This window comes from Sus scrofa, chromosome 2 (assembly GCF_054392235.1).
Source record: "Sus scrofa isolate SSC_HxYL_T2T_F1_AM1 chromosome 2, Sscrofa_HxYL_maternal_Yorkshire_Landrace_v2.0, whole genome shotgun sequence".
Lineage (NCBI taxonomy): Eukaryota > Metazoa > Chordata > Mammalia > Artiodactyla > Suidae > Sus > Sus scrofa.
In genome coordinates, this window is record NC_139384.1 from 5474075 (window position 1) to 5487574 (window position 13500).

General features: G+C 52.9%; 1 protein-coding gene across 2 annotated transcripts; it reads right to left on the reverse strand.

Annotated features, from left to right (window-relative positions):
* Positions 1–831: 831 nt before the first annotated feature.
* C2H11orf86 (chromosome 2 C11orf86 homolog) lies at positions 832–6205 on the reverse strand. 2 transcript variants are annotated; one of them, XM_085010741.1, is made up of 3 exons: positions 6125–6205; positions 2063–4883; positions 832–1452 (listed from the first exon to the last, which is right to left on the reverse strand). In XM_085010741.1, the coding sequence occupies exons 2-3, from the start codon at positions 2330–2332 to the stop codon at positions 1354–1356; spliced, it is 369 nt and encodes a 122-aa protein (XP_084866867.1). In that variant the 5' UTR covers positions 2333–4883; positions 6125–6205; the 3' UTR covers positions 832–1353. The 2 variants fall into 2 exon arrangements, with proteins under 2 accessions (XP_084866867.1, XP_013842692.1); XM_013987238.3 differs by lacking the exon at positions 6125–6205 and having other exon boundaries at positions 1208–1449; positions 2063–5169.
* Positions 6206–13500: the final 7295 nt, after the last annotated feature.

Here is a 13500-nt window from a genome sequence, read left to right on the forward strand (position 1 = left end):
CCCAGAGTCACCCCAGGGGCTCCTGCAGGAGTTACGACAGAAGGGCGCTGGGCAGGGGGCATCTAAAGGTTGTGACTGGACTGTCCCTTGTGGCACGGTGGGTTACGGATCCCGTGTTGTCACAGCTGTAGCACAGGTCATAACCGTGGTGCAGGTTCGATCCCTGGCTCAGAAACTTCCACATGCTGTGGGCATGGTCAATAAAAATAAAGATTGTAACTAATTAGAATGGAAGCTTCTGGGCAGCTCCCAGAGGAGGTGCCGAGCCAGTCTGGGGTAAAATTTTCCCAGGACCCTTCCTGTTCCTGGATGGTGCTCCCAGGATCCTGGGCTCTGGGGACACGGAGCCTCCCCTCTTCTGTTGGGCCCTCAGGCCTCACCACCATCCCAGAGCAGCCCCGGTACCAGGATGCTTCAGCTGCTCCCTCACCTTTGACCTTGCACCTGCTTGAGCCAGGAGAGCCCCAGGGACCCCACAAGGAATTCCTGTGTCTCTCAAAGAGCTCAGGCTCTTTGCGGTCAGACCCTCCCCTCTGGGCGGTTCTGGGTGGGCCCCTCACCCTCTCTGACCCTCCAGGTGAGCCTTGCCTCACCCGGGTGAGCACAAAGGCAAGGAGGGGACAGCCAGGCCCTCCGAAGCTGACTTTGAGGTCAGCACAGAAAATATAAGCTCAAGAGAAGTGGCAGGAGAGGTCCAGCCTCCTGGGGACCAGAGGGGACCCCCCCCCCCCCGTGCTTCTTCCTATTCTCCGGGAAGCGCCGGGCCCCACCTGCCCCCACAGGGGTGGGCAGAGGGCTGGGGGTGGGTTGGTCAGTAGGAAAGTCATTAACTTCGGCTCAGCAAACTTTATGACTGAGTTCAACACAGTGTTGGGTAGGGGTGTGGGTGGGGCCAGAGACTCCGAAGACAGTGACCCCCCCCCCCGCCCCCGCCCCCGCCCCCAGCCTCAGTTTCCGCTTCCTTCACCGGGGAACTCTGACGATCCAAGCGACAATACAGTCGGGGCTTTCAGCCACAGAGCGCGGCGTGAGGACTGCCTGGAGGTGGTCCTTGCCCCTGGGATGGGCTCACGGTCCAGGAGGGAGGCCCCCCGCCCCGCCCACCAGTACAACTGGCGAGAAGGGAGCGGGGCTGGCCCAGGAACCAGGTAAGGTGCCAGAGCCTCTCAGCCACGGGTCTGGCTTCACTGAACTCTGTTCTGGTGGCAGAGGCCTTGACTAAGGAAGGCCGGCGTCATCCACGTGGAGGAGGGCGCCCCATCCACCGTCCAGAGGGCGCCAAGAGGTAGGTCAGCAGGCACGGCCCTCTCGTCCGGGCGCAGCAAACCAGGGCCCCCACCGCTTCTAGCATCCTTAGCCAGTGGTGCCCAGCATGGGCGGTGGGGAGGCTGCCCGGCTCAGGGTCACGCTGGGAAAGCTGGTGACAAAGCTCGCCCACCTCCTCTTTATCTTCTGGAAGACAAGGAGGGGAGAGAGAGATCAAGGCCGGGTCCCTCAACTGAGTGATGGGCTGCCGGTGTTGTTCCTCCTACAGCCAGGAGGTGGTGGTAGACCCCAGAGACGAAGCCCCGCTCGCCAGCCACCCTTTGTCCTGGAGGAAGGAGCCAGGAGCTGGCAGCTCCTACGGGGGGGGGGGGGGGGGGGGGGAATCCCGATCCCCCCTTTTCTGGGAGGAGAGGGGAGCACCAGATGTAACCCTGGGGGAATTGTACTGGCTGATCTCGCGCCTCTGGCAAAATCCACCCACGCAGCCCACTGACAGATGGGTCATCTCAGGAGCAGCTCTCACCACATCACTCGCCTGTTCTGAAACCTTCCGTGGCTCCCCAGTGCCTATGGGATAAACCCCTAATGCCTTCAGGGCCCTATGAAATTCCGTTCTTGGGTCTCTCTCTCTCCCCAGCCCCTTCCCCAGACAGTTCTGTTATCTTCGTGGTCTATGGCCCCATGTGTTCCACCTCTGAGCCTTTGCTGCGTGGCTGGGCCCCTCTTCTTGGGGCCTCCCCTCCTCATTCCCCCCCCGCCCCACAGCCCCCCTCCACCCACAGACCCTCAGCCAAACCTGCTGATACTGCTTCAGCCACCGCTGGCTGCCTTCTTGCTGAGCTTCAATCAGCTGCTCCGTGTCCCCCAGACCCCCTGGCAGCCGCTCCTGACCGGGGGTGTCCAGCCTTTCCGGGCCTCCATCTGGGGACCTGGACCTCTCACGGCCCTGCCTGAGGCTCAGCGCCCGCCGTGGTCGGCCTCCCGGGAGCGTCCCCCAGGGCTCCTGGAGCTTGCCGTAGGAGGGCCGTGGTCCTCGCAAGGACTGGCTGCGTAGCCCTGTCCCCATGGTTCTGCAGGCTGCAGCCCCGTGAGACAGCTCCAGCCCCTTTGGCAAGCTGTGGGCCTTCTGAGATGGCCTGGTGCCTCCACCCAACTGACAGGAGCTCACTTGGGGACAAAGGTCGGTGCTGCTGAGGTGGCCACCATAAACCAAAGGGCAGGCCACCGGGGTCAAGCATTCCTGAGTCACCCAGACCACTGCCTCTCCACCTCCCAGGGAAGGGGGTGCAGGCTTCCGCCTCCTCCTCCTCCTCCAGGCAGGCTTCCCTGACCACTCCACCCTGAAGACTGGCCTTCCCTGAACTCCTGTGGCCCTGGCTGGCCAAACTCACTTGGTTGACATTGAGAACGGATGGCTCGACAGCAAAACAGAGAGGGGCTTTTAAGAAACAGAATCTTAAATCAATCTAGAATGGTCAGATTCATGACAGAGAGAAGCACGGTGGTTGCCAGGGCCTAGGGGAATGGCAAGGTGTTTAATGGCTGTAGAACTCCAGTTGTGCAAGGTGAGAAACTTCTGGAGATTGTTGTACAACAGGGCGGTGGGTGTGACATTACTGAATCGTATGTGTAAAAATGGCCAAGATGGTAAAATTTATGTGTGTGTGTGTGTGTGTGTGTGTGTGTGTGTGTATTTGGCTGCAACCTCAGCATATGGATGTTTCCAGGCCAGGGATCCAACTTGTGCCAAGCTGCTACAGAGACAATGAGGGATCCTGAACCCGCTGTGCCACAAGAGAACTCCCTGTTTATGTATATTTTTACTACAATTGGAAATTTTTTTAAAAAGAAAGCAACAGGATATTTCCAGGTTGGAAGTCAGGAGGCTTGGGCATTGTTATGACGTGGGCATTGTTATCCTTGTTGCATAGGTTCCCGTTTTGTAGATTAGGAAACTGAGGCTCAGAGAGACTAAGCATGCCCAGTAAGCAGCAGAGCCGGGACTCCCACCCTGGTGGGTCTTGCTTTAAGCAACCTGCCCTCTTGGCCTGGTGTTGGTGGCAGGGGCAGGACTGGAAACCCGGGGTCCTGCTTCCTCTGTGTCTAGGGAGCTGCACGGGACGCCCTGTCTGGTGTCAGGGAAGTGCTGGCTGCAACTCTAAGTTCACCCTGGCCTCCCCTGTGCCTGGCCTGGCTTTTTCCCCCTCTCAGAGTTTCTAGGCCTTCCCTGGATGAAAGGGCTCCTAATATCCGCCAGGCTCAGCTCCCCACCAGAGGAGTCACAGGCAGGGCCAGCCTGAAGAGGAGAATGGAGGAAAAAGCCCCCGAGCCTCTGGGTCAGCCCATCCCAGAGGGGACCGGGATCGTTATTCCAACCCTGGCCCCACCTCTCCTGCCTGAGCCTGGTTGAAAAGCAACAAAACCATCACACAACCTTCAGCAGCCTCACCCCAGCACAGGTCAGCCAAACCCTCACCTTCATCGCAGTCTGAGCTGGGAAGTGCTTACCGATGACTCACAGACTTCTGAGATGTGTTGGGTGTGAATCACTGGCTCTTGCATCACACATACAGCTGCCGAATACACTCCTGCCAAGCACGTAATCTTACAGCAATTTCCCCAGTCCATAAACCCACGGAGGACCCAGAGGAAATATGTGCTCCTTCCCTCCCGCTGCTTCCCTGTCTTTGTCACCTGACAGGCACCTGCCTGTCTTTGCAGACCCCCCTGGGTGACAGCTCCTTCAGAAGCCTACCCGGCTCTGAAGTCTGGGTTAGGGGGTGGTCCCCCTCCAGCCCACCTTAGACACACAGTAGCAACAGTCACACCAGGGGGATTTTCCCTGCCACACTGCCTGTCCCTTGACAGCTAGGACAGCAGCTCTGTCCCTAGGACACGACACAGTAAATGCTTAGCTTTACATACCAGAGACTGATACTTGTCTGGTACTGTGTGAGAAATTACCCCAAAACACGGTGGCTTAAAGCAATGCTCATGTTTGACCTCACTCGCAGTATCTGTGGGTCCAGGATCCAGGTGCAGCTGAGCTGAGGCCTCTGGCTCAGGGTCCATCACAGGCTTCAATCAGGAGGCTACAGGCACCTCCAGGTTGGATTGGGGGTGGATCTGCTTCCAAGGTTGTTGGCGGGACCTGCTCCCTGGGGCTGTTGCACTGAGGGTCTCAGAATGTTGTTGTCTCAGAAATGTTGGCTCTTCACAAGGCAGCTCACATCAGAGCCGCCGGCTTCAGTTAGATTCAGCAGGTGAGAGGGTGAGAGATGGCAGGTGGGCAGAAGCCAGGGTCTTTAGGGACCTTAATCTCAGAATTGACCTCCCATCACTTTTGCCACATTCGGTTCCTCCAAGACGAGTCACCAGGTCCAGTTGGCATCCAAGCAGGGGATTCCCACAAGGGCATGGCCACCAGAGGGCAGGATCGGTGGAGTCATCATACAGGCAGCTTGCCCGTGAGACTTGGGTTCCCAGCCCGCTGGACTGCCTGAGATGAGAGCCTTGCACTTTCATGTGAGAGCTGCAGGCTCTGAGTGAGCAGCCTAAACTCCTGTGCCTACAGTTACTCAGCTGTAAGATGGGGGTGATATTTTATTCCATCAAACCTACCGTGGCATCAAAGAAAAGGAAGCATTATTTAATACATCATTAAGAAAGATTATCCAGGAGTTCCCTTCGTGGCACAGTGGTTAACGAATCTGACTAGGAACCATGAGGTTGCAGGTTCGATCCCTGGCCTCACTCAGTGGGTTAAGGATCCGGTGTGGCTGTGAGCTGTGGTGTAGGTTGCAGAAGCAGCTCGGATCCCGTGTTGCTGTGGTTGTGCTGTAGGCCAGCGGCTACAGCTCTGATTGGACCCCTAGGCTGGGAACCTCCATATGCCACGGGCAAGGCCCTAAAAAGACAAAAAACAAAACAAAACAAAACAAAAAAACAAAAAAAAAAAGAAAGAAAGAATATCCACTGCCCAGTCATTGGAAGAGGCAGCCCCATTTCAGAGGTTGAACAGTGTCCCCCGAGAAATGAGGCAAGGGGCTGTGCGATTGTACATATTTAATTGAAAACTGAGTGTGTTTCAACTGATCATTTACGTCTTTACCTGAGAACCTTTTTTTTTTTTTTCTTTTTTTCTTTTTCGGTTGCACCTGCAGCATATGGAATTCCTGGGCTAGGGATCGAATCCGAGCTGCACCTGCAACCTATGCCATTGCTGCGGCAACACTGCATCCTTAACCTGCTGTGCCCGGCTGGGGATCCAAGCGATGCCTCTGCAGAGACAAGCCGGATCATTAATCCGCTGCATCACAGTGGGAACTCCTGAGCAGCGTTTATGACTTGGGGGGAACTAGTTCTTTTACTTCACAACAATGGTGTATTGTTTTGGCTTTCATTTCCCCACAGGAAGCTAGAAAGCCAGGCTGTCAGGTTTGGCACAAGAGTTTGGCCACTTTATTACTTGGAGAAATCAAACAAAGGGCATAGGACAAATAATAATAATGCTGCTGATTCTAGACACTCCCGTGTTCTGAGTACTCACACCGTGCCAGGCGTTGTGCTAGGGCTTCCTGGATGTGGTCCTGAGAGCACTCCAAGGAATCAGGGGAGAATTATTTGCAGTTTAGACAAAGCATGTATCAATAATTGCAATAGTGCTGGTAATACAGATGCTCTTGCATTTTTTTTCAAATATGCAGGATTTGACAACTATCAACGGTGACCCCTTCTGTGGAAGCCCATTTCCTCATCAGTAAAATGGGGCTGAGCAGGTCTAGGCAGGGTGCCCAAACTCTCCTTGTTAAAAACACCACTGGAGTTCCCACTGGGCTCAGGAGGTTAAGAAGCTTACACGGTGTCCATGAGAATGCAGGTTTGATCCCTGGCCCTGCTCAGCGGGTTAAGGATCCGGCGTTGCCGTGAGCTGTGGTGTAGGTTGCAGGAGTGGCTCGGATCCCGTGTTGCTGTGGCTCTGGTGGAGCCAGCAGCTGCAGCTCGGTTTCGACTCCTAGCCTGGGAACCTCTATATGCTACAGGTGCGGCCCTAAAAAGGGGAGAGAAAAAAACCCACCATGGATGAGTTCTTGCTGTGGCACTGTGGGTTAAGAGTCTAACTGCAGCAGCTCAAGTCACTGCAGAGGCACAAGTTTGATCCCTGGCCCAGCGCAGTGGGTTAAAGGATCTGGTGTTGCTGCAGCTGTGGTGTGGGTCCGTGGCCCAGGCACTGCTATGTGTCTCAGGTGCAGCAAAAGACGACAACAACAAGCACCACCACAGAGTTTCCTAGTGGCCTGGCAGTTAAAGGACCAGGTCTTGACAGTGCTGTGGCTCGGGTCACTGCTGTGGTGTGTGTTTGATATCTGGCCCTGGAAACTTCTGCAAGCTGCGGGCCAAAAACAAAAATAAAGATGCCGGTTACTAAGTCCATTACAAGCCCCTTGCATAGACAAGTCTGGGCAGGAGCCCGGATAATCTGTATAATCATGTCCCAGGAGATAGACTTCTTGTGTGAAATCTTGAAAACAATTGCTCGAGGCCCCTCCGCCTCTGAGGACAGTGATCAAATTTCAAACCAAAGCTCTTTTGAAATCTGAATTCTAAACATTCTTTTTGCTTTTTGCTTTTTAGGGGCTGCACCTGTGGCATGTGGAGGTTCCCAGGCTGGGGGTCGAATCAGAGCTACAGCTGCCGGCCTACACCACATCCACAGCAATGTGGGATCCAAGCCGCACCTGCGACCTACACCATAGCTCACGGCAACCCAGAGCCTTCACCCACTGGGCGAGGCCAGGGATCGAATCTGCATCTTCATGGATACTAGTCGGATTTGTTTCTGCTGCGCCCTGACGGGAACTCCTGAATTCCAAACATTTTTGTCTTCTCTTTTTCACCAAGGGGGCCAGTGGGGCAGAAAGAGCTCAGCCTGGGGGGGTCAGGAGGCTGGAGGTCCAGTCCCAGCTCTGCCCCTGATTAGCTTTGTGACCAGAGAGGGGTCATGTCCTTTCTCCGAGCCTCAGTGTCCACACTTGCAAAATGGGTATCACACCCCTACCCCTGGGTGTTGGGAGGCCTGGAGGAGCCATGGCCCAGAAGCAAGAAGGAGGATCTAACCCTCCCCCGCTTCCACCTGTGGGCGGCCGCCTTCGTATGGACCCCGGGGAGGTGCTGGCGCTGTGCTCTGCTAGAGCAAGGCCACCTTTGCGGTGGGAGGTGACGACCTGTACGGATCCCATCATGGGTTGGGCTTGTGTGTGGGAGTCACCCCAGGAGCCTGGGTGGAGTGGCCTGAACCCCCCCGAGGATGTGGGGGAGGGAAACACTTCAAAAAGGGCAGAGGAGCCGCTCCTGAACCAGTCCCTCCACCTGCACACACGGTGAGGGTTCCCTGCTACTTAAGACGGAGACACAACTCCAGCCTTCGGAGAAGAGCTGTCATGTCCATTCTTTTTTTTTTTTTGCTTTTTAGGGCCGCATCCGCAGCATATGGAGGTTCCCAAGCTAGGGGACCAATTGGAGCTGTAGCTGCCAGCCTACACCACAACCACAGAGGCAGGATCCAAGCTGCGTCTGCAACCTACAACACAGCTCACGGCAACACCAGATCCTTAACCCACTGAGCAAGGCCAGGGATTGAACCCACAACTTCATGGTTCCTAGTCAGATTCGTTTCCCCTGCGCCATGACCGGAACTCTTTTTTTTTTTTTTTTTTTTTGCCATTTCTTGGGCTGCTCTTGCGGTATATGGAGGTTCCCAGGTTAGGGGTCTAATTGGAGCTGTAGCCGCCGGCCTACGCCACAGCCACAGCAACGCAGGATCCAGCCCACATCTGCAGCCTACACCACAGCTCACAGCAACGCCTGAAGGAACTCCTTTATATATATATATATATATATTTTATTTTATAATGATATTTATTTTTTCCGTTAAAGCTGGTTTATAATTTTTTTTATTTTTATTTTTTAGGGCTGTACCTGTGGCATATGGAAGTTCCCAGGCTAGGGGTTGAATCGAAGCTGCAGCTAACAGTCTACGCCACAGCCACAGCAACATCAGATTTGAGTTGTGTCTGTGACCTACACCACAGCTCACAGCAATGCCAGATCCTTAACCTACTGAGCGGGGCCAGGGATTGAACCCATGTCCTCATGGATACTAGTCATGCTTGTTAAAGCTGAGACACAACAGGAACTCCTGTTGTGTCCATTTTTCAGGCAGTGACTAGGCACCCTGGCTTTACAACACTGCCTAGTGCCCACCCTGTCTTTCCATCAGTAAGGGTTTATCCTGAAGTCTTGCCAGCAGTCAGGCTGTCTGTGGCCCAGCTTGAACTGTCCGAATTTGGTTAACTGGAAAAAAAAAAGGGGGGGGGGATTTTTGGAGTTCCCTGGCAGCTGAGAGGTGAAGGAGCCATATTGTCACGGAAGCAGCTCAGGTTGCTGCTGTGGCAAGGGTTGGATCCCTGGCCCGCAGAAATTTTGCTTTCCATGGGGCATGGTCAAAAAAAGAGTGGTTTTCTTTTATTATCTCAGGACAGGGCATCTGTCCTGGTGAGATCCTCAGGCAAACCCGGCCTTCTGAATTGTAAACACAGAAGGCTGGGCTGTTTCTGGATTTATAGCGACTGCTACAGTTTGTGGGTTTGTGGCTTTATCTGGGAACCCCAAGCCACCTGGATACTTCTGCCTACCGTCTCTCAGTCCTAACTGCTCTTGGCTTGCCCCACACCCCCCTCTCAGGCTGTGCTTCCTCAACTTGCTGGCAAGCTGTCCTCACTGACCCTCTCCAGGCCTTGGCCCCATCCTGCCCCCTGCCTGTGCCTGGGCCATGTACACTATTCTTTCTACCAGTATATTCTCCTGATAAACTCTTGATTTATGGATGTATGGCTGGATGTACTTTTTGACGATGCCTCCTCCAGGAAGCCCTCCAAGCCCCCTCTCATGAGGTTAGGAAGCCCCTCCTTGGACTCCATAGTACTCTGGCCTTTATCTCTAGCCCAGTACCACATTGTTTTGAAATGGAGTGCTTTTTTTTTTTCTTTTTTGGGCTGCCCCTCGGGCACATGGTGTTCTTGGGCCAGGGCTGGGGATCAGCTTCAGCAATGCTGGATCCTTTAACCCGCTGTGCTGGCAGGGATTGAACCTTCATCCTGGCTCTGTAGAGAGTCCACTGATCCCATCGTGCCACAGCGGGAACTCTGAAATGGAGGGCTTTGAAGCTGATGTGTCCCAAGGTCTGGGAGCAGCTTGGGGATGGGGAAGATACCTCGTCATCATTGTATCTCTACTGGTTACTGCGAAATGGCTGCGGAGGGAAGGGATCTCAGGGCCAACAATCATTCCTCTTAAATGTGGCAGCCCCCGGGCTCCTCTCGCTACTGGACTCCGCTCAGCCTCGGGGGCAGTCCCATTCAGCCCATATTGTCAACCACCACGTGTGGGCCAATGACTCCCATTCTTTCATTCGCCAACTATATATTAAGCATCTACTGTGTGCCAAACTCGACTTTTTTTTGGCCATGCCCACAGTATATGGAAATCCCGAGGCCAGAGATCAAACCCATGCCAGGGCACCAACCCAAGCCACTGCAGTGACACCAGATCCTCAACCTGCTGCACTGCAAGTGAACTCCCCAAACTCAACTTTTGTAGAGGTGACGTTCACGTGTGAGAAGGGGATGGGAGTACAGAAGATAAAGCACCCCAAACTAAGAACTTTCTGAAAAATGATGGTTACTAAGAAGCAATAAGGTCGACATGCCCCAGTCTAACAGGAGACCTGAGCTGCTCTGTAGCTGTCCCTGGACTGCTCCCTCCCCAAGAGCCCTGCCGTCTGTGCTCTGTGCCCAGCCCCCCAGCCCCCCAGCCACTCAGCTGGCCCTCCGCAGGCTGAGCTCAGCCTGTCTGCCCCGTCTCACCTTCCCCTGCATCTCCCAGGAACTCAGCTAAGTTTCTCAAGCTTCTCAGGCTTCAGTAAGCAATTTAACAAGTTGGGGCTTGTTTTAAAAAATAAATCAGATAAAAAGATTCCTGGCCCCAGCCTGTGAATCCGACTCCACAGGGGCCGCAGGTCCAGGAATCCATTTTAAAAGAGCCCCCCTCAGGGGGTTCCTATTGTTAGCTAAAAAAATATGCACAAGCTAAAGATTGAGAATTGCATTCTATTCGGTGGACAAAACTGAGGACTTAAGCCTGGGAGGCAGCATCTCTAGTGACCCTGAGAAAACTGATCTGAGGAGGAGAGGGGGAAGCCGGGATATATAAGAGTTTAGCAACAAAGAGCAGGTAGTTGGAACAAAAGATTGCTGTTAAGAAAACTAGGAGTTCCCTGGTGGCTCAGCAGGTTAAAGATCCCGACTAGTATCCATGAGGATATGGGTTCGATCCCTGGCCTCACTAAGTGGGTTAAGGATGCTGCAATGTAGGGGTATAGGTCGCATGTGTGGCTTGGATTCCGAGTTGCTGTGGATGTGTTGTAGGCCACCTTCAGCTCCAATTCGACCCCTAGCCTGGGAATGTCCATATGCCAAGTGTGCAGCCCTAAAGAGAAAAAGGGAAAAAAAAAAAAAAAAAAAAAAAAGAAGGAAGGAAAAAAGAAAAAAGATCCAGTGTTGTAGCTGCCGTGGCATGGGAACCCTGGCCCCAGGGAACTTTGGCTTGCCTCGTGTGAGGCCCAAGATAAATAAGTAAATAAAAAGAAAAGAAAAAAGAAAACTAGATATCTCAGGTTAAGGAATCTAGCGCTTTTCCTTGTATGGGAAGATGCCAGAAGCTGGGCTCACTGAAATCATTCCTTTGAGACGCACCTCAGCTATCAGGGGCCAATATCCTGCGTTTTCACATCCTGAGGGTTCTGCAGTTTGAGGGTCACTAGATGGCAGGTGTTCCTTGTTTCCTTCCTGCATTCCCTCGGGGGCACCAGCTTGCCCTAGGAGGCGGCTACACTTGCTGATGATTCTGACATCCCTTGGTTACTGAGAGGGCAATGTTTTATTTCTCACTATCATCACAGCAGGTTAAGGATCCTGCGTTTTCACGGCAGCTTAAGTCGCTGCCGTGGTGTGGGTTCAATCCCTGGCCAGGGAACTTCCATATGCCATGGGCATAGCCAAAAAAATCAAGGAAGTCTTCTTTAGGCGTCTCAGTGGGTCTCAATACTGACCCACTTTAGGACCATTTGGAGCACTGCTAAAACTGGCTGTGCAGGAGTCCCCCATTGTGGTTCCCACATCATGTCCATGAGGATGTGAGTTTGATCCCCGGCCTTGCGGCTCCTATTCAGCCCCTAGCCTGGGAAATTCCATATGATGCAGGTGCAGCCCTAAAGAGAACAACAAACAACCCCCCCGCCCCCCGTCCCCGCAAATTAGCAGTGCAACAAACGGGATCTCGTTTTCCAGAAATGGACCTCAGTGGTGTTCTACCGGTGATTCTAAGACCTCTGAGTTGGTGGCTAATATGTATAAGAGTCAAGGGGTGGGGCTCAGCCCCTAGCACCTTGTCCCAAGGAGATTCTGTCACTAGTGTTACAGAAGCCCGCACTGAGAAATGCCTCTTCTAGCCACACTGGACTCCCCAGCCAGGCTTTTGCCTGGGCAGTTTGAGATACCCCTCTCAGCTTTGTCCTCCCGGGGAACTCAGCCTGGAGGTAGGACAGAGCCTGGATGGAGAGGTGTCTTGTTTCATCAAACATCAAACCTGAACTAATTCATGTGCTTGAGCTAACTGTCCAAAAGTCATACTATGTTTGTTCACAGCTGTCTCTCTTCTACTTCTTAACTAGCTTCTTCAGACCTCTCCCTAGTGTTGTTGACATGGGAGTCACCTGAACTGGAGTGGAGCCACCTGCCCTCTGCTCCAGACTCCGGATGTCACAGGGACTGGCTGGGACTGAGCTGATGTTCAGGAAAACTGGCTTTGCCTCTTGAGGGATGTTGAACCCAAAGACACAACCAAGCCAAAGATCAGGAGAAGGAAGGCTGTATTACACGCAGCAAGTAAGGAGAACACTGGGGATCTTTCCTAAGGCGGTGTCTTCCCGAACAGAAGAACTGGGGAAGTTTTAAGATAAGGGTACATGCATATTCATGAAGGGGCTTGAGCAGAGGACAATTCAGCAAAGAATTGAAGCAAAGGTTAACCGAGTTAGGTTCCAGTTGACTTAGTGTTTAGAGCCTGGGGTGGGGAGGGGGTGTTTAGGTTCAGCCCAACAGCTCAAGAAAGTGCTTCAGGCTAATCTTTATCACTGAAACAGAACTGGAAATTTACAACTGATTTGTGGTCTTTGCTATTGTTACAGCTCTTGCCTGATAACAGTGCTTGTTCCCTTGAGCTTACTACTACTGGTACTTCTTCAGGGCGAGCATTGTGGCCAGGCTTAGATCACAAACCGGCTTAAGCCAAAAATGGCTTCTCTTATGTCAAGAAAGCCATGTCTGGTTCCCTTTCTGTGGGGGCTCCCTACCTTATCTGCTCACACTGACACTTAACAGCTTCTGTACCTTGGTCAGCCCTAGAGCAGGGTCTTGCCTTTTCTGACATCTCACAGATGCACATCAGGGAGATAAGATACAGACAGAAAGTGTTGAAGTCACAAGATAGGCACACACACTGGAAAAGCAATAGGGACAAGTAAATGACAGACTCGGTGTCCATCCAGCCCAGTCCCTTTCATGAAGAAATTTCGTCCAGAGAGGGAGGGCACCTGCCCAAAGTCACACAGCTTTGTCTTTCCTGCATAAAGACGATTGTGAAGCAGAAAGTCCTTGGGACTTGGACATTTAATAGAATGTGAGCTCTATGACGTGATGGCAGAGGCTAAGTTGTTTTCACCTGGTCTCTGGCAGAGCACCAGGCCCATAGTAGGTGCTGAAGAGGTGTTTGGTACGCGAATGAATACATGAATCTGGAAAATTTGAATTTTAATCCTTGTTCTGGTACTAAAATAGCTGTGTTGGAATGACCCGGGTTGGAGTTCATTCAGATACATGGAAGGAAGGACAAGGAAGTCGGAAGGACAAACGCAATAGACACACAGAGTCAGAGAAGAGAAGGGAGCTGTAACTGCTTTCTGCACTCAATAATCAATTTTTAGTTAACAAGATGTTCTCAGAGTCCTTAATCCTCCCAATTGTCTGGAAGCAGGTGATTTCTCCTGTCTAGATTACCATCTGATGTAACACCTATCTTTTCTCATTGGGAGGTAGAAATTTTGGTTTGCTTTTGACA

Excerpts from the sequence above, each read along its gene's own strand:
- C2H11orf86 (XM_085010741.1), bottom strand. The coding sequence starts at position 2,332 with ATGGGGACAGGGCTACGCAGCCAGTCCTTGCGAGGACCACGGCCCTCC. Across the intron at positions 1,453-2,062 it reads GGCTGAAGCAGTATCAGCAG|AAGATAAAGAGGAGGTGGGC; the intron begins GTTTGGCTGAGG and ends CTTGTCTTCCAG.